General features: G+C 43.6%; 2 protein-coding genes across 3 annotated transcripts; one reads left to right on the top strand and one right to left on the bottom strand.

Moving 5' to 3' along the window:
- The first annotated feature begins 2,869 nt into the window (after window positions 1-2,869).
- On the top strand, window positions 2,870-6,843 carry serpinh1b (serpin peptidase inhibitor, clade H (heat shock protein 47), member 1b). 2 transcript variants are annotated; one of them, XM_037117547.1, is made up of 8 exons: window positions 2,901-3,025; window positions 3,637-3,668; window positions 4,411-4,560; window positions 4,666-4,858; window positions 4,951-5,221; window positions 5,347-5,445; window positions 5,540-5,772; window positions 5,880-6,843. In XM_037117547.1, the coding sequence occupies exons 3-8, from the start codon at window positions 4,442-4,444 to the stop codon at window positions 6,180-6,182; spliced, it is 1,218 nt and encodes a 405-aa protein (XP_036973442.1). In that variant the 5' UTR covers window positions 2,901-3,025; window positions 3,637-3,668; window positions 4,411-4,441; the 3' UTR covers window positions 6,183-6,843. The 2 variants fall into 2 exon arrangements, with proteins under 2 accessions (XP_036973438.1, XP_036973442.1); XM_037117543.1 differs by lacking the exon at window positions 3,637-3,668 and having other exon boundaries at window positions 2,870-3,025.
- A 1,029-nt stretch (window positions 6,844-7,872) lies between these two features.
- gucy2f (guanylate cyclase 2F, retinal) lies at window positions 7,873-21,188 on the bottom strand. The gene is made up of 19 exons (XM_037074750.1): window positions 21,087-21,188; window positions 20,189-20,987; window positions 18,362-18,663; window positions 16,752-17,106; window positions 16,545-16,629; window positions 15,821-15,917; window positions 15,520-15,645; window positions 14,983-15,063; window positions 14,557-14,733; window positions 14,257-14,413; window positions 13,969-14,118; window positions 13,638-13,786; window positions 12,681-12,844; window positions 12,383-12,575; window positions 11,984-12,158; window positions 10,785-10,883; window positions 10,595-10,689; window positions 10,418-10,503; window positions 7,873-9,690 (listed from the first exon to the last, which is right to left on the bottom strand). Exons 2-19 carry the CDS (start codon window positions 20,928-20,930, stop codon window positions 9,609-9,611), a joined length of 3,315 nt encoding a protein of 1,104 aa, XP_036930645.1. The 5' UTR covers window positions 20,931-20,987; window positions 21,087-21,188; the 3' UTR covers window positions 7,873-9,608.
- Between the last annotated feature and the right edge of the window lie 452 nt (window positions 21,189-21,640).

Genomic DNA, 21,640 nt, shown 5'->3' with positions numbered 1-21,640 from the left:
AATGTTTCCTCATGACTTGATAAATAGCAACGACCAAAGTGTATGATTAAGGGGGCATCTATTGGCAGCTATGCAATCACTAGTGTATAGTCAGCTGAACAGAGAATTGTGTTTTTGCTACCTTACAATGAGTCCACCATAATCATGTTTCTACAGTAGCCCAGAATGGACGAATCAAACACCGGATATAGAGAGGACCTTTTACAATTCTTAATGGCCTCTGTAGGGGAGGGCGAGGCAACCACACAGTTAGATATCACTAAAGCCTAAACACTGGACCTTCGAAGGAGACAAACTGTGCTTTTTTTGTTTTTGTGTTCCTTCAGAGCTTTATATATGTTCTTGTGCATGTGAAAGATCTTGAAAGTTAAAAAGGTCAAAGTCTGTTCCAGCAGAGCTCCTCTCTCTCTGCTCCTGAAACGCCTCGTCAGTAGTGACGCCTTTAATTCTGTGACTTTTTGACGTCACACTACATCAGAGTGTCAAACATTTGCATAATTTGTGCTTTGGGGCCACTTTAGCACGTATGAATTGATTTAGCACAGCTGCTCTGTTGTTGTTAGCTGCTCTGTTGTCAGCACTGTTGCGCGTGCTGGCTCGGGTGTGAGTGAGCCGACCAATCAGAGCAGATGGGGTATTCAGGATTGGGGGGGGCTTCAGAGTGATTCTGGCAGAGGGGTAACACAGTGCAGTATGAGATGTGTGGTTTTTTTTTAGTTTTTTTTTTAGCTTTTCTGGAAAGTGTTCCAATATGAAAAATTACAGGAAATTGAGCATAATATGTCTCCTTTAAAAGTCATGATAATTACTTTTCATTCCCCAGTCAGTACTTGTAAAATATTAACCACCCTGCTCGTCAACCATAGTTTATCATTTAAATCCAAATATATAGACCTGAAATGAACTCAAATTTACTGAAGGAAACAAGCAAGAAAAGAGCCGCAGCACTAAAAAACATACAACTGATGATGCAACAGGCACAGACGGGTGCTGAGGTTAGTGTAATCATATCCAGATGTTGACCGGGCTCCATAGCATTTCGCTGCTCTAGCTATTTAGGGCTGACTCCGCCCTCTGAGGCCTGTCTCTCCTGCTCTTTTATCAGATTCTGTTGCAATCCTCTGACCAGCTTTACATATTCACGTGGTGAAATATTGCATCATTCAAGTGTTGCCTCTATATCCTTACGAACACATCTCAAGGAACAAAAGTCTTACAGTAATTTAGGTGTTTGCATGTGTTGGTGGTTCTGGAAAGTTGCTGGAAGCTTCTTTTCATTCTCACACAGCCACTAGTAAACAGTGTTTATAGACAGTTTGAAGGAGGTACTAATCCTGGATCCATACAGTGTCAGTATTTCCCATTGAGTCTTTTCTGTAAAGCACACATGCAACGTAGTGTCACAATCACAAGTCTTCATTGAGATCATACCATTATTATACAAATACAACATCCGTCATGAGTCCTTTTCTTCCCACTTCTTATGTCTGGATGAATGTTCCCAGGTGTCTTCCATATAACAGCAGACAATGGAAGGACTGCTAGTTTAAAGATCGTGTGCACTCAGAGATTTGACCAGACTTGCTTGACCCAGAAGTTGCCCTCAGTCTCAGGAATTTCACAGTGAACTGTTGCTCCTGGGGCTTTCTGTAGAATGACAAACACCCCCTGAGGTAAGGTAAGTAGCTGTAAGCCTGCATGTGTAAAGCCCTTTAAATATGAAATTGTGAGGTAGGTGGGCTCGTTGTTAGATTTGGGGACCGTTTCCTTTTTGAACTTTTTTTGAACTTTTGTGACGCCTCGCCTGACAAGCCACTATAAAACCTCCAAGCCAGTTATTAGCTGGCGTGTCAGGACAGTTTGCAGAGGGCTGCAAAAGAGGAGGATTAAGAGCGAAGGAATTCCTCTGGCTTGCATCAGACACCAAGATCAATAATTTATACGTATCTATCAGCTGTCTTTCTTTGTCCTTCTGTAGTGGATATAATTGTGGCAAATTGTTCACTGATTTCTGCAGATTAGACAGAACATATAGATAAGTAGACATGTAGACATACAGTACATATAAGTACATGTTATGACTGTCCGAGTCTTTTATTATAATGTAGACATTCATATGACATGTTTAAGCAAAGGACAGATATTTACTTTACATAGTTTTATTGTCTTTAAAATGTTCTTAAATGAATTAAGAAAGGAAGCCCTTCACAGGACGCTACAGTTTTTGTTTAACCCTAACCCTTCCTTTACACCCCCATCCTTCAACAACCCTGCAATCAGCAGCTGGGTTGGAGAGACGTGGCACTGTGGGGGAGGGGGCAGAGGATGGAGATCCTGCAAACCCCTGTGAGCCTTTGTAAAGCTTTTAAAGTTCTGGAATTTTCTATGTGAAATCAGACATCTTTCTTACAATGTTAACAATGATAAAGTTCCCGCTTTTCTTGTTACTTGGTAATATTTCCAACAATGAGCCCATTCACTGTCGTATCGTCGGATGAGATTGCAGAAGAATACTGTTCCAAAGAGGCTCGCACACACAAGTTCTCAACAACTGCAAAGACAGTGTCGACAGGCTACAGCTTTTTATGCAAAATTATCATTCAATTCCTATCAACAATCACTTCATTATACATATTTTACATGTGACGAAACCAGCGTTAGAGATTGAGTCAGCGAGCAGCTTTAGGACCAAGAGGCCGAGGAGTATTTCTGTACATCGGCAGCTAAGACTGACCATAAATCAGATTTCCTCTGTGTTTCTAACTGCAACCACCGCTGGGAAAGTTTCAAAGCTGAGCCCAGACCAGTGCTGAGACTTCAGCTGCCCCTCTCATTCCAGGCTGTGGTTTAAAGTGGGACGTCCCAGCTCCCAACTTCCTGAGGAGAGACAGACACCCTCATTGGAATATCCCATTCCCACTTCTAGAAGGTTCTCTCTCAGGATATAAAGAGCAGGAGAGTGTGTTGCAGTTGTGCTTTTCACGGGACAAAAACTCAGAGGAGAGACCCAGCGAATCTGTGCCAGGTAAGGATTAGAGAATAACTGTCATTGTTTTCAGGGAGGAATGCAGAGGGTGAAAGGACTGCTTTGTTGTTCCATGGTTTAAAGTTACAGTGCAGCATTTTTCCATTTTAACCAGTTTTAAATCTCAGCTATCTCTCTGGCTCTTTGACCTGCATGCAGATTATTTGAGCTTATCTGTAGAGGGGAAAAAAGAATACATTTTTGCTGAGCTTAAAGTTTCCCAGCATGATGATACAAAAAGCTTTTTTGCCTCTTGCTTGTCAGCGCGCACTTAAATGTATTAAGAGCAATCAGGACTTCATACACACCCAATTTTTTTTTTTGTTTGTTGCTGAATTGATTACTTTGTGAAGCTGAGAGGTCCAACCCTGCCCTCCACAAATCTGTGCTGCTGCTCCACTGTGGCGCAGCTGATTGGACAAAATTGTTCTGGCTCACGCTCAGCCAATGGAAAAAAAGTTGTGGATGAGTGGTGGCTAACATGCCTAACGACTTAACTCTAAAGGTTGAAAACTGGGAAATAAGGTGGAAAAATTCGACAACACAGAATATGTTTCCATCAGAGCTTGTGAATAATGAATTACACCCTGCTCGCACCTCTTGTCTTTCAGAATGAAAATCGCAGGCATCAAAAGATCTCAAGGTATACGAACATGACGAAAAGTAATTTTTTGCTGTATCACAAATATGCAAACACAGAGATGCAGACGACATACTGTATATCTGCACTCAGAATGGTGGAGAGGGAGCAGAAACGTGTTTGGAGACGCAGAAGCAGCTGGTTAATCACAGCCTTATGTACTGAACGCTTTGTTTGAACAAGTGCTGAGTTAGATGTAGCCTGCAGGCACACGCCCTTTCTCTGGGACTAAAGCAGACTCAGAGAGCTGCTGTAGAGAATGTATAAAACAAACTCTGCACAGAGAATCACAATGATTTCTTATCCTTATCTTGTTTTGGCTCAAGAAGAAGTCATTAAAGTCATCAAAATGCAGATGGTATTACAATACACAGAGAACAGAGAGGTATCATATTTCAGTCTCGACTCAGCGCAGAGCATCTCTCTGACTGGACGGCAGCTCCAGTTGTACAGCTGAAAGCCTCAGTTGCTGCTGACGTGGCGAGGTGGATGTCTGCCTGAAATCGGAGGCCTTCCCAGGCCTCTGTGTGGGCTGAGCCAGCCCTGCCCCTCCACTTACAGCTTCACATCCCAGTTATAGTCCAGTTCTGAAGATTATTCCCTCCACAAACCCACCCCCATACTCTGAGCGTGTGCCTTCCATCTCAAAATCAATACACATACCTTTGTTTTATTTGATTTTAGGAAGCAACCGCAGGTTGAGTAGCGTTCAGCCCTAACTTTTTCCTTTGTGCCCTTTTCACAGGCTGCCAAGGCTGCTTTAGTAGACAGACAGGATGTGGATGACTAACATTGTCGCTCTTTGTCTGCTGGGCCTCATGGCCTCTGCAGAGGACAAGAAGCTGAGCAGCCACGCCACCACGCTGGCTGACACCAGCGCCAATCTGGCCTTCAGGTCTGACATCAACACATTTCTGTGATCATAATTGTGTATAGTGATGGTTGGTTTTGCAGAAGCGTAACACAAGCAAATAATCTTTTTTGTGTGATTTTGATTTAGCCTCTACCACAACATGGCGAAGGAGAAAGACACGGAGAACATCCTCATCTCCCCTGTAGTGGTGGCCTCTTCTCTGGGGATGGTGGCTCTTGGTGGCAAGGCCTCCACTGCCTCCCAGGTCAAGACCGTCCTCAGTGCTGACAAACTGAAGGATGAGCATCTGCATGCAGGCCTGTCGGAGCTGCTCGCTGAGGTGAGTACGACAATATCAAATACACAAACTAGACCCTCAGTCCCTTCTATGATTCGCTCATTTGTCACTGCTCATATGTTGCTCTTTCTCAGGTGAGCGATGCTAAGAAGCGCAACACTACCTGGAAGATCAACAACCGCCTCTACGGCCCCAGCTCCGTCTCCTTCGCCGACGATTTTGTGAAAACCAGCAAGAAGCACTACAACTACGACCACTCGAAAATCAACTTCAGGGACAAGAGGAGCGCGGTGAACTCCATCAACGAGTGGGCGGCCAAGTCGACCGATGGCAAGCTGCCTGAGATCACCAAGGATGTGCAGAACACGGACGGAGCCATGATTGTCAACGCTATGTTCTTCAAGCGTAAGTATGAGTAGTCTCTCTTGTTCAAAGCCTTGTTGTGTTTCCATTTTCTGATCCCAGTCACGCGGGGATGTAAAATAATTGTTCAGATGTGTAACCGGTTCTCTGTGGCTTTGTCCCGACAGCACACTGGGACGAGAGGTTCCACGACAAAATGGTGGACCAGCGTGGTTTCCTGGTGACCCGCTCATTCACCATTGGAGTTCCCATGATGCATCGCACAGGTGAGTGTCTCCATCGTTATTGTGTCTCCAAAACTGATTCTAGCGACAAGACTGCAAGCAAGATAACATGATCTGATCGGTGCGCTCCCCGCAGGTCTGTATGACTTTTACGATGACACGGAGAACCGCATCTTCGTGCTGAACATGCCCCTGGGCCAGAAGCAGGCCTCTATGATCATGATCATGCCCTACCACCTGGAGCCCCTTGATCGCCTGGAGAAACTCCTAAGCAGAAAGCAGGTGGACACGTGGATCAGCAAGATGGAGAACAGGGCTGTGGCCATTTCCCTCCCCAAGATCTCACTGGACGTCAGCCACAACCTGCAGGTAGGTCATGGTGATACGATGGATCGACTGGTTGTAATAATGTATGGTTACATCTAAAAGCCAACCCAACAGCATCCCCTTTGACCTGAGCAACGTTTCTTTTCCAGAAACACCTGGCTGAGCTCGGCCTGACCGAGGCCGTGGACAAAGCCAAGGCCGACTTGTCCAACATCTCCGGAAAGAAGGACCTCTACCTCTCCAACGTCTTCCATGCGTCAGCCCTGGAGCTGGATGTGGGAGGTAACCCGTACGACACCAGCATCTTCGGCTCCGACAAGCTGAGGAATCCCAAACTTTTCTACGTGGACCACCCCTTCATTTTCTTAGTGAGGGACAACAAGTCTAACTCCATTTTGTACATCGGCAGGGTGGTCAGGCCTAAAGGAGAAAAGATGCGCGACGAGCTATAATGTTAAACGTTGCGAGTCGTGCTGGGTAGCTTTATTTGTGAAATGAATGGCAGGAAACATGAAATATTTCTGGTGTGTCTGTTACCTCATGAGCACATTCCAAGAGGCAACCTGAGCGTACTGTCCTTATGATACACTAAACCTTTTTCACAGTGAGCATTTCTGTGAGAACGTCACATTTCAGCCTTAAGTCATCTTGGATTGCACAATGTTCTCAGTCACAAATCTACATGTGAGATTTTCCATGAACAAACAGCAGTTGGCACAGCAACAGACAACATGCTTATATTAAGTATGATCTCTTTTTCTTTACACCCTGTTTTTCGCCAGTATTAGTTTGGCCACGGTCAATGTGTGCTTTCTTGCATTACCTTTAACGTTTAAAGAAAAAAAGATCAATGCACAAGCTAGTTTTTTAACTGCTCCGGTCTCACCCCTTCCCCCCTTCACTTTCTCGTTGTTGTTATTTTTGTCCAGCCTGCACTGAATTGTTCTTGTTCAGAAAAATTAAAGGCGGCAAATGTCTGGCGTTTTCCTTTGCGTTCGCTCGCCAGCCACACTGTGCCATTTTTGTTGCTGTTTTTCACAGAGAAGCTGTTGGAATTGTGTGATAATAATGTGTTGATTTTTTTTTCAATAAAAATAAAGAAAAAGATCTGTGTGTGTGTGTGTGTTATGTTCTAAATATGGTTTGACACAGTTGATACAGTCCTGTGGCGTGTTTAGAAAAAGAATGTGAGCTCGCTAGAGTTAACTTCTCAAAGGGAAAGGATAACAATCTTTCCAGTCGGCTGGAGGTAAAACAATCCTCCCAGGTCTGGAATGCAGGGATTTAACAATGAGGGTGTTCTTATGCCGCTAATCTGCTTGAGAATTTTGTGGTTCATTTCTCCAGCTTAAATAGCGTCAGAGGGATCTTTGTTGGAACGTCTCAAACAGGGGAAACGCACACTGCAGCGCAAAAACTGGAGTGCAGGTTCATGTGGTGAATGGGACGCTCGGTCACCTGCAATCCCAGCGGAGCCAATAGAAAGCCGGAGCCGCAGTGCAACAGCAGACTGACAAGAGCATCCAACTGAGTGGTTTGAAAGGGCACAAGGTAGTTTTGGAGGAGAAATTCAAACTCAGAATTGTATCATTTACAATGTAAATGAGGCAATAAGACAAAACATGATATATTAATTTCCCCCAATAACTGAATAAACAAGCTGCTCTCAGAGGGAAAAATAAGGTCCCAGAACACTGTTTGAAGTTAGGAAGGTGGCAGGGTCTGCCACATATAAATTGTGTTGTCCTTTAGGTTAGTTTGTTCATTCAGTCATTTAAAAAAAAAAGACAGTTTGTTTGATTGGTTTGTTTCGGCAGACTGAAGATCTATCTCTTCTGAATAAAATGTCTTCCCCCAAACTACCTTGTGCACCTTTAAAGCATCATCTTAAATTTCTTGTATTGCTAAAGGATGCAAAAACAACATGTTGACTGCCACTCTCTTACATAATGATCCGATCCCTTTATAAGAAACAAAACCTTCATGGATTTCTGTACAGTAGCGCCACCCTCTGGTCATATAAAGGAAAAGGAGTCGTTGAACTAGAAGAAAGGCCAAACAGTGAAGATGTTACAAATAAATGATTTAATTACTTAATGACATCATATTTACATACAACTCATACTTTGCATCGCAGTGATAATATACAAGACAAATAGAGACATAAATTACACAATGTACATGTTTCTGACTGACTCTGCTGTTGTTTTGTACACCAAGCATGAATTAAGCTGCTCCTCTAGTGCGTTGAATATTATGATGAGATATGGGGGGTTTCATTTTTTCAAGTTTTATCAAAAAATAATAATTATTACAATCATTATCGGCTATGGTTCGGTTGAGAGGTGACTTTATATTTGGGGTTATGTCAAAACAATACTTTTACAGACACTTCTATCAAACAACACTTTCAAAATCATTATCATCAATTTAGTGCACTCCTTACACCTACACGACATTCTATAAATGACAGTGAGCATGTCACAGTAGCATGTTGCTTTTGAATTTGTTCTCACTGACTCGACACCCATTCATTGCTCCTGAACACGTCTTATTTGACCACTAGATGTTGCTCGCAAGCATCCAACAGACACATCACATATTTGAGATTGAAACCTCTTTAAAAGTACCATGGTTTAACATTACAGTTACTTTGACGTCACAAAGTGAAATGTAATTTTGAGGACATTTCGATAAGTGTTACAAATTATGAAATACAAAATTTCAGTATGAGCATCAACAGTTTTGTTCTCATATTCAAACAGGAAAGAGAGGTTGTAAACGTGTGATATGACAAGCTAACAATATTTCAAGTTGATGCTGAAACATTGAAAAATGGCCACCGCAAATTACTGTCCTGATGTAAAAATGTCTTGAGGTCTGTTATTGAAGGCCAGCGAAAACTGCAGAAGTGTAATTTATACTTTGACATGCAGCACAAACAACATCATTTAAATTTTGACTCATTTGACTCATTATAGATGCTGACTCCTTGACTCCTGGCGTTACAACAATACGTGTCAGTGGATAAAAAAATCATGGAGCACTTTGGAAACAGCAACATGTTTCACAATCAAACCTTAAAATTGTATTGATTATAACAGGAAAAAAACCAAACAAACATTATTTTCATTTACATTCATAGCATTCCCACCACTCTCCAAGCACTATCACTCTTTAAATAAAAAGGTGACAGTTGAACATCTTTAAAAATATTTTTTTTTTGAATGGACTTAAATGGACTTGGTCGACTCCTACTTCACTTCTGCTCTAATATAATAAAAGTGGCAAATTTCTCCTTTTCTCTTCAGATAATCATATACAGTAGCAGCCTTTGCCTCCAACTTTGGAGAGCTAATAATATTATTATAATATTCATCCACAGCTAAATGACAGCCTCGGCTCCATGAGTCTATTTTCGAGCTTTCATGGCAAACTAAAAACAGACATGATCACCAGAAAATATAAACATTTCATTTAGAAATAGGCGTTTGGGGTGTTCAATCTTCCAGTGGGTGAGCCTCTGGTTGCCCTGAAGTAGGTGACCACTCGGTGGCCGGTGAGTGCGGAGAGGAGTGAATGGGTTCATCCTTCATGAAGGAGCGGAGCAGCTTTCCCGTGCTACGTGGGCAGGTAATGTGACAACTCTCATTACATTAGCACCGCGGTGTTCTGCTGCGCTGGCTGCAGGCAGATTAGCCAGCCGATGGACAATCCTCTTAAACAAGTCTGCATTAAGCCACGGTGAGAGGCTGGGTGGTGCTCTCTGTCTCCTGCCTGCCCCTCCTAGATCTTTGTCCCTTCCCTTCCCCTGGATGTGTCCTCCTCTCCTCTCCTCTGCTCCTCCTGTTTTGTTTTGTTCACAACTTTCCTTCTCTTCAGATCTTTTTATCCACCTGCCGGTTGGCCTTGCGGAAAAGAGTCTTGATCTCCTCTGTCACCATCTCCTGCCAGTTGTCCCTGGTAAATACAGAGGGTGGCGTTAATACCGATAATGTGTTTTACAGACATTTGTGTTCAAGCAGAACTCTGGGGATTGAAAGACATGAGAAAAAAAACAAAAAACTCTAAAAAGCACACCACAAAGCAGACAAAAAACACAACAAGTGGTGACAAAAACACAGCAAAATAGATAATTATGACAGTGTGCCAGCCAGCTGCAATGAAAGAGAATGGCCTAAACACAGGGGGCTTTCCCCAATCTGCTTATAAGAAGATGCAGAAGGTGATAAGATCAAGAGATTATCGAGACTGGAAGCTCACAGGGTGATCAATAACAATTCAGGAATCATGAGACAACACTGTGCGCGTGCACGCTCTTTGGGCCACACCAAGCTGACAGCCACAGTAACATCTCCACCACACGACAGCAGCCGGCATGCAGGGCTCTACCTCCTGTGTTGGGACTAAGATGGTCAAGCCTTTTTCTCAGCTTTCTTTCTCCTGTATGCGGCTATGTCGTCTGGGTTCAGCCCGTGATTGTCTTCCCTGAAGTTACATTCACATCGTTGCAGGTGGAGGGTAGCGAAGGTATTTATTTGGTTTTGGATCAGATGGGTAAGAGTAGGTTAGTGGAAGTGTATATCTAATGATTATATATTAAATCATTTGTACACTTTTAATGACTTTTATCTCGATTCTGCAAATACAGAAGGTGAAAGGAGCGACAGTAGATTGAAGATCTCACCCTGGTTTGATCTCTGGCGGTTTTGGCAAAGGTTTTGTAAAGTTCGTTTTCCCCACAAGCCAGTATGTCTCTTCAATTCCTTTACCCTGTAACAACAAAAAGAAGCATAAATTAATCATTCTCAAACACTGACATTAAAGGGTTTTAAAAATTAGACAGGAAACTATGGACTGTTACCTTCAGCTCTGTCTTGCCTCTGACTTCTATCTTATAACCCTCGTTGAGAGAATGGAGGATCTTCACAGTACTCATATTTACATGGATTCTATAAGCTGAGGGACGAGGAGAAAGGAAGATGAAGTCAGACCAAAAGAAAGCATGAAACAACACAACATAAATCTGGTGGGTGTGTGTGCGGGACACTGACGCAGCCCAGTGGATTCCATGCGGGAGGCAGTGTTGACCGTGTCTCCAAAAAGGCAGTACCGAGGCATAGTCAGACCCACCACCCCGGCAACACAGGGCCCTGGAAACACAAAGAACGAACGGAGTCAAGAGTAGGACACTTGAGACTGAGGAGAACACAAAGTGCAATTTGCGGTAATACCACGGCAGTGTTCATTTTGCCATCGGTGTGAAGCTCATGTTGGTTCCTGTTGGCCAATCTACTGAACATTTTCACTACTGGAGTATTTGCGTTTCCGAGCATGCTTCAACACTGTCATCCACAAGTAAACGCTCAGCATCTGCAAGCTTAAAAGTCACTTATGGTTTCCTAAATAAGTAAATAATAATAAAAAAAAAAAAAATCAAACAAACAAACAAAAAAAAGCCACCATTATCAGAGAAAATTGGTGTTCTTTTAAATCTTCTTTTAAGTTGCAGAGGTGATGAGATGAGACCGAGTGTCTTCTCTGAGGTGGACCATAGACCATATTCGTACGGTGGTGGAGTAATGTGGTGCTGCTGTGTTCCAGGCTGCAAGTCGTATGCATGTAGGGAATCTGACAAAGTGTTGTAATTTCATTGATTCCTGATTGATCAGCAGCTGTAAAGGGGACTGAGTGTTAAAATCTTGAGCAACGCAATTGTACCGAGTCTGTACACTAATCTTAGCAAGTAAGTTGTCGGATGCTAACGTTAGCTGATGCCTAATGAAAGCTTATTAGATTTATCCTCTAGGTTTTCACTGTTCTTTGTCTTTTTAGTTGCTGATCAATGCGGAAGCAGTGAAATTACAAGTCTGTCTGATTCAATACGTTTACGGTACATGCAACCTAGAATACAGTGGTCCCACTTTTGAGCTGTCAGAGGATAATGGCTGCAGTGAGAATATGGTTTATCATTGTAAATGTGAATAAAAACAAACAAAACATGCAGCTGAAATGAGGCCAACAGTTGCCTTCATCTGCACAGGTTGGGGCAGCAAATAATACGTGTTTTCAATGACGATGAATCTGTCAACTATTTTCTGGATTAATTGATTAGCTGCTTGGTCTAAAAAATGGTTGAAAATGTTGATCAGTATTTACGATTAATCGATTATTTGTTGCAGCTTGTGCACAGGTAGTGGACGCCCCAAATGTAAACAGAGTGGCTGTGACTTGAGGCTTTGTGCCGTCTCACCTGAGTGGATTCCTATTCGTATCCTGACCGGCACGTCTGGCATGTGCTGCATGTGGAAGGTTCCCACTGCGCTGAGGATGTTCAGAGACATGTTGGCGATCTCTGCAGCGTGCTTGTTGCCGTTTCTCTTCGGCAGACCTGATGCCACCATGTAGGCGTCACCAATGGTCTCCACCTGGATAATGTCAACATAATTATGAAGACATGGCCACTTCAGTGTGTCAGTTGAGTTTAGTCAATGTCAACCTGCCGTTCATATGTTCTCAGTGGAAAACAAACAATTTAATCTAATATTCAAAGATCTGTATACCTGTGAATAATGTTCAGAATCCCATGTAAGTCATAAACTCATCATCTTCACAAAGTGCCAACTTGAAACAACTGAGCTTGTTCTCTGACCTTGTAGACGTCGTGGTTACTGAGCACGGCGTCAAACAGAGAGTAGAGGTCATTGAGAAGGTCGACCACCTCGATGGGATCGCTGAGCGATGAGATGGTAGTGAAACCCACAATGTCGCTGAAGTAGATCGTCACCTGGTCAAAGTACTCAGGCTCCACTGTGGCGCCGGTCTTCAGGGCCTCAGCCACAGAACTGAGGACGGATGATCGGGCATTTTGTTAGATACGTCTAAACCCATCAGACGTAGGACGTGACGTATGTGTGTGTGTGTGTGTGTGTGTGTGTGTGCAAACTCACGGTGGGAGCATCTCTGACAGCAGTTTTTCTGTCCTCTGTTTCTCCACCTCCAGCTCCTCTGTCCTCTCTCTGATCAGGTCCTCCAGGTTGGAGCTGTACTGCTCCAACATCCTCAGCATGGAGTCGATGATGTTCGTCTTCTTTCCCTTGTTGATTAACTTGAACTAAAGAAATTCAACATCTTATTAAACAATGTGTATATATATATATATATATATATATATATATATATATATATATATATATATATATATATATATATATATATATATATCATAAAAATATATATAATATTTTAAAAACTGGTTAACTTAAGTTAGATAACAGTTAACTGTTCGATTTGAAACAATAAGGCTGCAGTGGTGGAATGTAATCAAGTACATTTACTCAAATACAGAGTGTGTGTCAAGTACTTAATGACAATTCTGTCATACTTGTAATTCACTGGAGTAGTTCCTATTTTAGTGACTTATATATGACCAAGAAAAAAAGTGATTAAGACATGTACATTACTATAAATTCTCATTTAAATACATATAAAGTAATATAATAGGAATACATTCACTTCTGTACTTTGATGGAACATTCAGTGTCTCTTCTTTTTCAGAGACTGTGAACTGATGTTCACAAAGTAATTTACTCCTTTATAAATTGCTTCTCAAAGCTAACTTTTTTTGAAAATAATAACCCTGTTGTATATTTACTTTAAATCCCTTGTATATCACTTTTATCGATGTGCTTTTATAATACACTCTTGTGTTTCATGTTTTTACTCCGGTTGTTTGTACTCGTATGTTTCTGTATTGGCTGTGTGTGCTGTTCCATCTTGTTTTGTAAAAGACTTTGTAGTCATGTTTAAAAAAAAAGGCTTTACAGATAAAGTTTATTATTATCATCGTTGTTATTATTATTCAAGGTCTGTCGTCCAACATTGCAACAGTGTCTAAAGAAATATACCCTGTCAAAGATCTCATCGAACGCTGGCCTGCGCTCAGGCAGCTCGCTCCAGCACTGCTTCATCAGCTGGATGCACTCCAGAGGAGCCTGGTCCGGGGCCACGGTGGGCCGACACATTGGAGGAGGCTTCTTCACCTTACGGATGATCTCTGTGCGAGGAGACGGGATGTGCCAGTCAAGTTTTAAATCAGAACATGTACTGCATTAGTATTCTGTTACACTGTAACTCTGTCACACTGTTAGCTCTGCTGCATGTTCGACGGAGATAAACACATTTTCATGATGGCTTCTCTTTCTCTACACCTCCTCCTTCTCCCTGATGGATACGCACCTTCGGGTGGCAGACCCAGCATGCAGTACGGCGGCCCTCTGACCACCACCTCTTGAAGGATGATAGAAAAGCTGTACACGTCTCCCTTGTAGGTTCCCTTACGTGAGTTAGCGAGGTCCCTTAAGAACTCAGGAGCTGTCCAAAATAGATCTGAGTGAAGACAAAGACAAGATTGGGAATTAGAGTGTGAACATGGTACCTTCTTTCTACTTTGTTTTGTCTGGAAATGTACCGCACTTAAAGGATAATGTATGGCCAGCCATTAACAGGAATGACGCATTGAGGTACCTTCGGGCGGAGGTTCCTCTATAGGAGCTTTCTGCGACTCCAGCAGCTCATTGAAGCCATAGTCAGTAATCTTGAGGACAAAACGTCCGTCCACCACACAGTTACGAGATTTTAGTCTGCCATGGGGGAAATCTCTGTGGTGAAGGTATTTCATACCCTGGAAGCATGATACGTTCAACAGCGTGGTTAATCATAAAGCAAATACCGCACAATAAACTGTACACGTGCAAGATGCCGAAGACAACTGGAACACATGGCGGATCATTATTATCAATAATATTCAGGTTATGAGTGTTTCACCTTGATGAGGTCAAGCACGAGAGAGGATTTGAACATCCAGTCCAACTTGACGTCCTCGTTCCTCAGCAGGTCCTGCAGGCTGCCCCGCGAGCAGTGCTCCGTCACCACCGCGAACATGGAGAAGTCGGAGAAGAAGCCCAGGAACGGATTCACGTTCTCGTTTCTCAGGTCTTTCATCTGAGGAGGCAGATAAACACGTTCATGGAGGCTGTCACAATAGATTCATCGACAGTATGCCTTGTTTCTTGGACTTAATGTGTGGTTTCTATCTTTCAACAACTGCAATATTTGTTGCCCTGACGTATGAGGCCAATGCGTGAGGCATGTGTTTGAGGTAGTGCACAGCTTTTTCAAACCACCTTGTTACGGTAAAAACTCAATTCCCCGCCAGTGCTCCTCCTTACAGATCAAGACGTGTTGCTGTACCTTTGTGAAAATCTTTGTGGTGCTCTGCCTCACTTCCCTGAAGTGTCCCTCCTCAAACTTCTTCAGCCACACCCAGTCGCCCTGGAAGAGAAGCCATGTTGTTACAGCAGGATCAAACGTTTGGCTCACGTACTTATGTCCATACGCATAAAAAAAAGACGATGGCCTTACATCCTGAAAGAGGTATAAAACCTTTTTTTTTTTTTTTTACTACTAGATAAGTCAATACCTATTTTACTGCTGCCTGTTACCTCGATCTTACAGAAACATGTAGATTCCAGGAAAAAAGACATTAAAGTCATTTTTTAATCAATGACAAAATGTTTTGGGAGAAATAGAAATATAGATCCTGAAATAGTGATCTCAAACAATATAATGAAAAAATGTGTTGACCAAAATGGGCTGTTTTTGTTGATTATGTCCCATTAAGTGTTATGAGGCCAGACCCCTCCCTTCCTTACTTATAGACTGACTGCATTTTTAAATGTTGTATATACGTGCAGATGGACGCGCGATGACTCTGTCTGTGTCACGTACCTCGTACACAGCTACATTGGTGGTCTCATGAGTCGCCGTCTGCATGCTGTTCACGGACTGTGAGCGGTCTGCAGATTTCTCCTCGATAGCGCTCTTAGACTCACTCAGATCCTCCAAAGTGATTTTCTGTGTGACACCAAACAAATTAGCTGCATCCCGAAGCATTTTTATTTATCAAATGTGCACGTTGTTTCGTATTTTGAACTCACAAATCAGTGAGTTGCATCCAAAGAATGTGAAAACACAAAAACAATAGATTAAATGTGCGTTAGTTTGATTGGATGACGGTGATGCTGCTTACCTTTTTGCTAAGCTGAGGATTGATAAACGTGAGATCCTCTAAGGTCAGGACGATCCGATTGGGCCCTTTGACCAGCTGGATTTGTTGAAGTCTCCTCCTGTCAACGAGATTTAAGAAAAGATAAGGAAATCAGTTCAACCGATGGCAGTGTGTTTCCTAAAACTGCGTCAGAGATGATCTTTGGATCAAAGACAGATGATGAACAAGGAAAGCTCAGCCTTATATAAGAAGTACTTTTAGTCTCCTGTAGTCAGATGGGAGAATATAAAAAGGGTCAGGTTTTCTGATATGACTAATCAAGTCTTTTACTTTTGGATTACATTCACCTGTGCTGTTAGAAGCACTTGCTTAAGGCACTTTCAAAGTAAAGGTTACCTCGAAGTCTATGTCAAGGAAATCCAAAAATGATAATCGACTACTTAGAAACTTTTAAATTAATCGCCAAGTATTCTGAAAATCGATTAATCGGTTTGAATTTTTCTTTACAAAGATTCTCTGATTCCACCTTCTTAAATGTGAACACTTTCTGTTTTTTTTCTCCTCTATGACAGTAAACTGAATATTTTTGGGTTACGGACAAAACAATGAATGCACACAAAACAAATGACTACTGAAATAATGGAGACGTTCTTCAAGTGGTCATCTGTGTGTCTAGTCTGATGAAAAAAGTCTAGAAGAGTTGTTTGGCGGAAAGGATGAGTTTGTCTGTGTTTCCAGGCTGTACCTGATATAAAGACTTATAGCGAGCCCTCCTACAGCCAGAATGAAGATGACAGCCAACACCACTATGATGTAGGTGACCTCCACACCTGAGGATGACAGCAGGCAACTTGATGTTGTGGGAAATGAGGAATGATGAATGAATGGCAAAATGTTTATGTGAACACTGAGCAAACACGTCCATCTGCCTGTACACCCACGTGCCTCTTACCTCCTTTACAGATGGTGGTCTTATCAAACCAGCAGCTGGAGTCGGACGGCGGAGGAGACCCTCCTGGAAAATTAATGGACCTCCCCGCAAAACGAAGCACTCCGGCCGTTACATCCACCAGATAGGTCTGGTACAGCTGGCTCCCCCTGTTGTCAGTGTCCAGGACGACGTAGTTGGTCTTAACCTCCCCACGGGTGTCCACCCAAACCTTCTGGTTGAAGCCGGTGAAGGTGGAGTTCTTGGTGAAGTAGGCCAGGTTTGAGCCTGACAGCTGCATGCCTGCCCTCCTGGCATTGTGGATGGACTTGGCCAGCAGGTAGATGCTGTTATAGATGGTCCCAAAGAGAGGATTAACCTGCAAGAGGCAGTGAAGATGGAGACAAAATACTAAGTATGTATAGGATGTTTATAGTCAGGATCACAAATGAGTTACTTTCAGGGCCAAGGAGACAGAGGACTTATATTCAGAACTGACATGCATTTGCAGTAAAAATGTAATTTTATGGGCAAACCAAGGTTACCAGGGTGCCCTATAAATGTAATGGTTTTTCTTTTTTACTGCAAATGCATATCAGTGAAGATGTGCAGAGGCTGGGTCCATTTCTTATAAAACTCAATAAACTGCCCTTTAAAAATAAAGGCTGAGAGCCAATAAATAAATAGATAAATAGTGAAAAAAAATAAACCTAGAAAATTTAGAGAAGGAAATGCAAGGTTAACTGGCGATCCATTTCTATTACAGAATAAATTATTTAAAAACTGAGGAAACTGGAAATGATCCAGTTGTCTTTGCAACAGTGGCTCCAACAATGATACGAGCTGGAAATGCGATGGGGGGAAACTTGTCTGCTGTCACTTTAGGTAAAACATTACTCAACATTACCATAAGCTTCTAGTTACTTTGCATATTCAGATTAGTAAATATTCTATCTGTAATTAGATAACAAAAAAAACAAAACAAATCTAGGCAATGCTGAATATTGGATCTGATAATCGGCCTGGCCGATAATTGATCAATCTCCAGTTTTTATGATAACATATTCAATATAGGCCATACTGATCAGCAGACAAGCATGAGTTGGAACTGGAGGTATATCTGAAAACCACAGACACATTTAAGTAAACATGTGTGTAACGCTGCAATCCTCCCCCTCTCACTAAAGTGACATAGTGCAGAAACAGGTGCTGGGGGGGCGGAGTGGCTGACACAGAGACACCATTCACCCTGATACAAGACACTGAACCATCAACATGATGCTGAAGCTGTTAATTTAAGGTGAAAAAGTTACATAATGCTGCTTTAAAACAGAATAAACTTTGCTGGACGAAGCTGAAACCGATTGTCTTAAAAAAGAGAGTAAATTTGGAGGATAGCTGCTGGGTTTGTCTGACTAACACTGACTCATATTAGTTTGCATTGAGGACTGTGGATTCTACCTCCAGTCTCTAACAGTGTTAGGAGTCATGCTAGGAAGGAAGGAAGGAATTCACTTCATGGTCAGTATGGACAACCACTACCTTTATTTTACCACACACATGGACATGTGAGCATAGTTTTCATAACAAGCTTTAAAAAAAAAAAAATGTGATCCTGTCCTTTAATTTCCTACCCGCTCTGGCTGCACGGCTAACGTCACTTCCTCGCTCCTCTGGGCGGCAGCGAACGCCTCGTTGAAGGACAGAGGCTCCGAGGCCACGGTGATGGTGAGCACAGCATCGTAGGCCTGCCTCAGCCTGCTGTTGTTCAGCAGGGGGAGGTAGGACACGTTGGTGTAGGGCACGCTGTAGTGGAGGGTGTCGTAGGGCACAAACACGTACTTCCCCGAGGTCAGGCCCATTTTCTGCGCTTTTAGGAGAAAAGTAGCCTGCTGCTCGCCTCCGACCAGGATGGAGTGCATGCACATGATGATGACTGAAACAGACGAGGAGAACACAAGGTGGGGTTTTGCCCAGGTATCAGTTTAGTGGTAACATGACTGCACTCAGCATCATAATGATTGTCAGTGTCAGTAGGGGACAAACAAAGCTGGACCGATTAGTCAATTAATCAATTAGTCGATTGAAAGAAAAAAAAGTTGCTACAATTTTGATCATCAGTCTTTTTTTTATGAACATACATTTGAAACATTTGCTGGCTCCAGATTCGGAAATGTGAGGATTTGCTGCTTTTCTTTGTCATTTACGATGATAAATGAAGAGTTTTTTTGGTTTCGGATTGTTGGTTGAACAAAAGAAGCAATTCGAAGACATCACCTCGGGCTCTGGGAGATCGTGCTGAGCTTTTTTCACGTTCTCTTCGACATTTAATCAGCTAAATGATTGACTGATTAAATCATGCAAACGTTTGGCAGAGCAATCAATAATGGAAATAACTGTCAGTTGCAGCCCCCGAATGACAAATGCAGTGGCTGAAAGATTACTGTCACGTCTCCTTAAAGTGAAGTGACAGAGATATACTCAAGCCAGTTACAATGAAGGAAACTGACCAGAAAAAAAGCAGTCTGGTTATAAATGGTATATGTGTTTTATTCTATTGACTGTTAAGAGTAAATAAAAATGTTTGACACATGTCTTGTTTTAAGTTGACTTTAGCACAGCAGCTAGCCAACTTACAAGAGTCCAGCCAGTAGCACACTCCCAAAGACTTCTCCACAGACACGCTTCATGTGTGAGGCATGAATCTGCTATTTATTCATCATTCAATTCTTCTTATAAATCTGTGGTATGGGTTGGTAGGCACACTTTGACCCTTGGACAGGTTAAAAAACACTCTATAGATGAGATGATGGGGTGCACTGGAGGACTGGGAGCCTTTCTGAACTGACCACATTGCATCTACAATAACTGAACTTCTATGATATGAATATGAATATCATATCAGTACTGTAGGATCAAGCAGAGAAGGCACAGCGTTTTGTCACAGAACCATCAGTCATGAACGACCAGCCTGTGAAGTGGTGGGAATGAAAAGACGACACGTATATGCCGTATCGCGCCACCACGGCATCAAAAAACCTGAGCTGGCATGTGGACTCCTGTCACCATGACACAGCCCGGCCCAGCCCTTGTTGTTGCTCCAGTTCACCTCAACAACAAGGTGACACCTGCCGAGGCAAAATGGCGGCCTGGTCAGGTGGTGGAGTGATGATAAGCCTGCAGGAGAGGATGTCTCCTGCTGGGAGGTAGAAACTGCTCCACTTGTTTGTGTGTTGTTTTTTTAAATGACAGGTTTTACATTATTAATTGCAACAAACCCACTATTTCAACTTTCCCCTCATAATGATCTTACCCTACCCTCACTGCAATGTAGACAACTCATAATTCATGCCACACACACACACACACACACACACACACACACACACACACACACACACACACACACACACACACACACACACACACACACACACACACACACACACACACACACTCACCCCTGACCTCCCCCGCAGCCTGGATCCTCATCAGCGTGCTCTCCACCTCCGTGTCATTGATACCGATGGACGTGACCAGGCCCACCGGGAGCCCCTTGTTCCTCAGGGCGGTGGCCACCCTCCCCGCGGTGTCCCTCCAGATGTCCTCATTGGAGGAGACCACCACGACGTTGGCCCACCTGAAGTGCTTCAGCACGGCGAACAGCACGTCGGCGGGGAACGGCACGGTCCTGGCGAAGGTGGGGTAACCTATGACCCGGTCCAGCTCGTAGTTGACGCAGCCGTAGGAGAAGACGGCCTTCTCCCAGTTCTTGGCCAGCAGGGAGGCGGCGACGCAGTACCCCGGGTTGGTGGGGCCCACGAACGCGTCCGCCGTCTTCTCGTAGTAGATGAACGCGGTGAGGGCTTTGGAGGTTTCGCACGGCTCCTGGAGGATGATGAAGTCCATTTTGAGACCCAGGTCCAGACTCAGGTCTCCGTTTATCCTGCTCACGGCGAGCCTGGCTGCCGCGGCGGGCAGGGCCCTGTAGTAGACGGGGTCGCAGTTCCAGGGCCCCAGGACCCCGACTTTGAATATCAGGCAGCGCACACAGCAGGGGAACGTCAGCACCCCGAGCAGCACCCATAACAGAAAGTTATGAAAGGGCGGCGTCGTCAAAGTTGGTCTGCTTTTAATGATGGGCACACACGGATGGTTGGACTCCCATAGCGCCCCTCTGAAGCTTGGAGGAAAATGTTGCATTGTCCTTCAGGGGTATCCAAGGTGGCGAATCTCTGTGTCCACTGTCAGCGAGACCACCTGCAGAAAACGGGCGAACACAACGGCCTCAGTGATTTCCACACAGTCAGATCAAAAACCATTACAGGGCTGGAGGGAGGGGAGGGGGGTGACGCTCACCGTTTGTCTGACTCCATCAGGACGGCGTCCGGATCCGATGAGACGATTGCACAGGTGTCCTCTCCTCTCGGATCTGCTTTATCCGCACGAATCCGTCACCTAACCATACCTGGAAGAAAAAAAACAACAAAAAAAAAACAAAAAAACCTATTCACCCCCGAGGGTCCGCGGCGTCGCCTCGGAGCGGACGCGCACGGGTCATCGTGTCTGGATGAGCGGGTGCTGGATGCTGACGGGCAGGGCTCCCTCCGGTCGTTCGGTAGACAACTTCAGCACCCTGGAGAGCTGCTCACGTCCCGCACTCAGCGCCTCTCAGGGCTCCCGTGCGTGTCCACCAACACCTCCGTTCACAGGGTGCATGTCTGAAGAAGAAGAAGAAGAAGGAGGAGGAGGAGGAGGAGGAGGAAAGAACCACCTCTGCTCTGCTCCTCTGCTTTTCTCCCATTCATAGGTGTAGTTAAAAAAAAAAAGAAAAGAAAAAAAGAATTCACATATTCCAGGTGTGAGCGATCTTCCTCCCTGAGATACTATTTCAGAATAACAAAAAATGGATG

Source organism: Acanthopagrus latus, chromosome 2 (assembly GCF_904848185.1).
Source record: "Acanthopagrus latus isolate v.2019 chromosome 2, fAcaLat1.1, whole genome shotgun sequence".
NCBI lineage: Eukaryota > Metazoa > Chordata > Actinopteri > Spariformes > Sparidae > Acanthopagrus > Acanthopagrus latus.
This window is presented reverse-complemented; position numbering and strand designations above follow the sequence as displayed.

Excerpts from the sequence above, each read along its gene's own strand:
- serpinh1b (XM_037117543.1), top strand. The coding sequence starts at position 4,442 with ATGTGGATGACTAACATTGTCGCTCTTTGTCTGCTGGGCCTCATGGCC. Across the intron at positions 4,561-4,665 it reads AGCGCCAATCTGGCCTTCAG|CCTCTACCACAACATGGCGA; the intron begins GTCTGACATCAA and ends ATTTTGATTTAG. Across the intron at positions 5,446-5,539 it reads TCCCATGATGCATCGCACAG|GTCTGTATGACTTTTACGAT; the intron begins GTGAGTGTCTCC and ends CGCTCCCCGCAG.
- gucy2f (XM_037074750.1), bottom strand. The coding sequence starts at position 20,930 with ATGCAACATTTTCCTCCAAGCTTCAGAGGGGCGCTATGGGAGTCCAAC. Across the intron at positions 15,646-15,820 it reads ATCCTCAGCTTAGCAAAAAG|AAAATCACTTTGGAGGATCT; the intron begins GTAAGCAGCATC and ends GGTGTCACACAG. Across the intron at positions 10,504-10,594 it reads GAGGCAAGACAGAGCTGAAG|GGTAAAGGAATTGAAGAGAC; the intron begins GTAACAGTCCAT and ends TTGTTGTTACAG.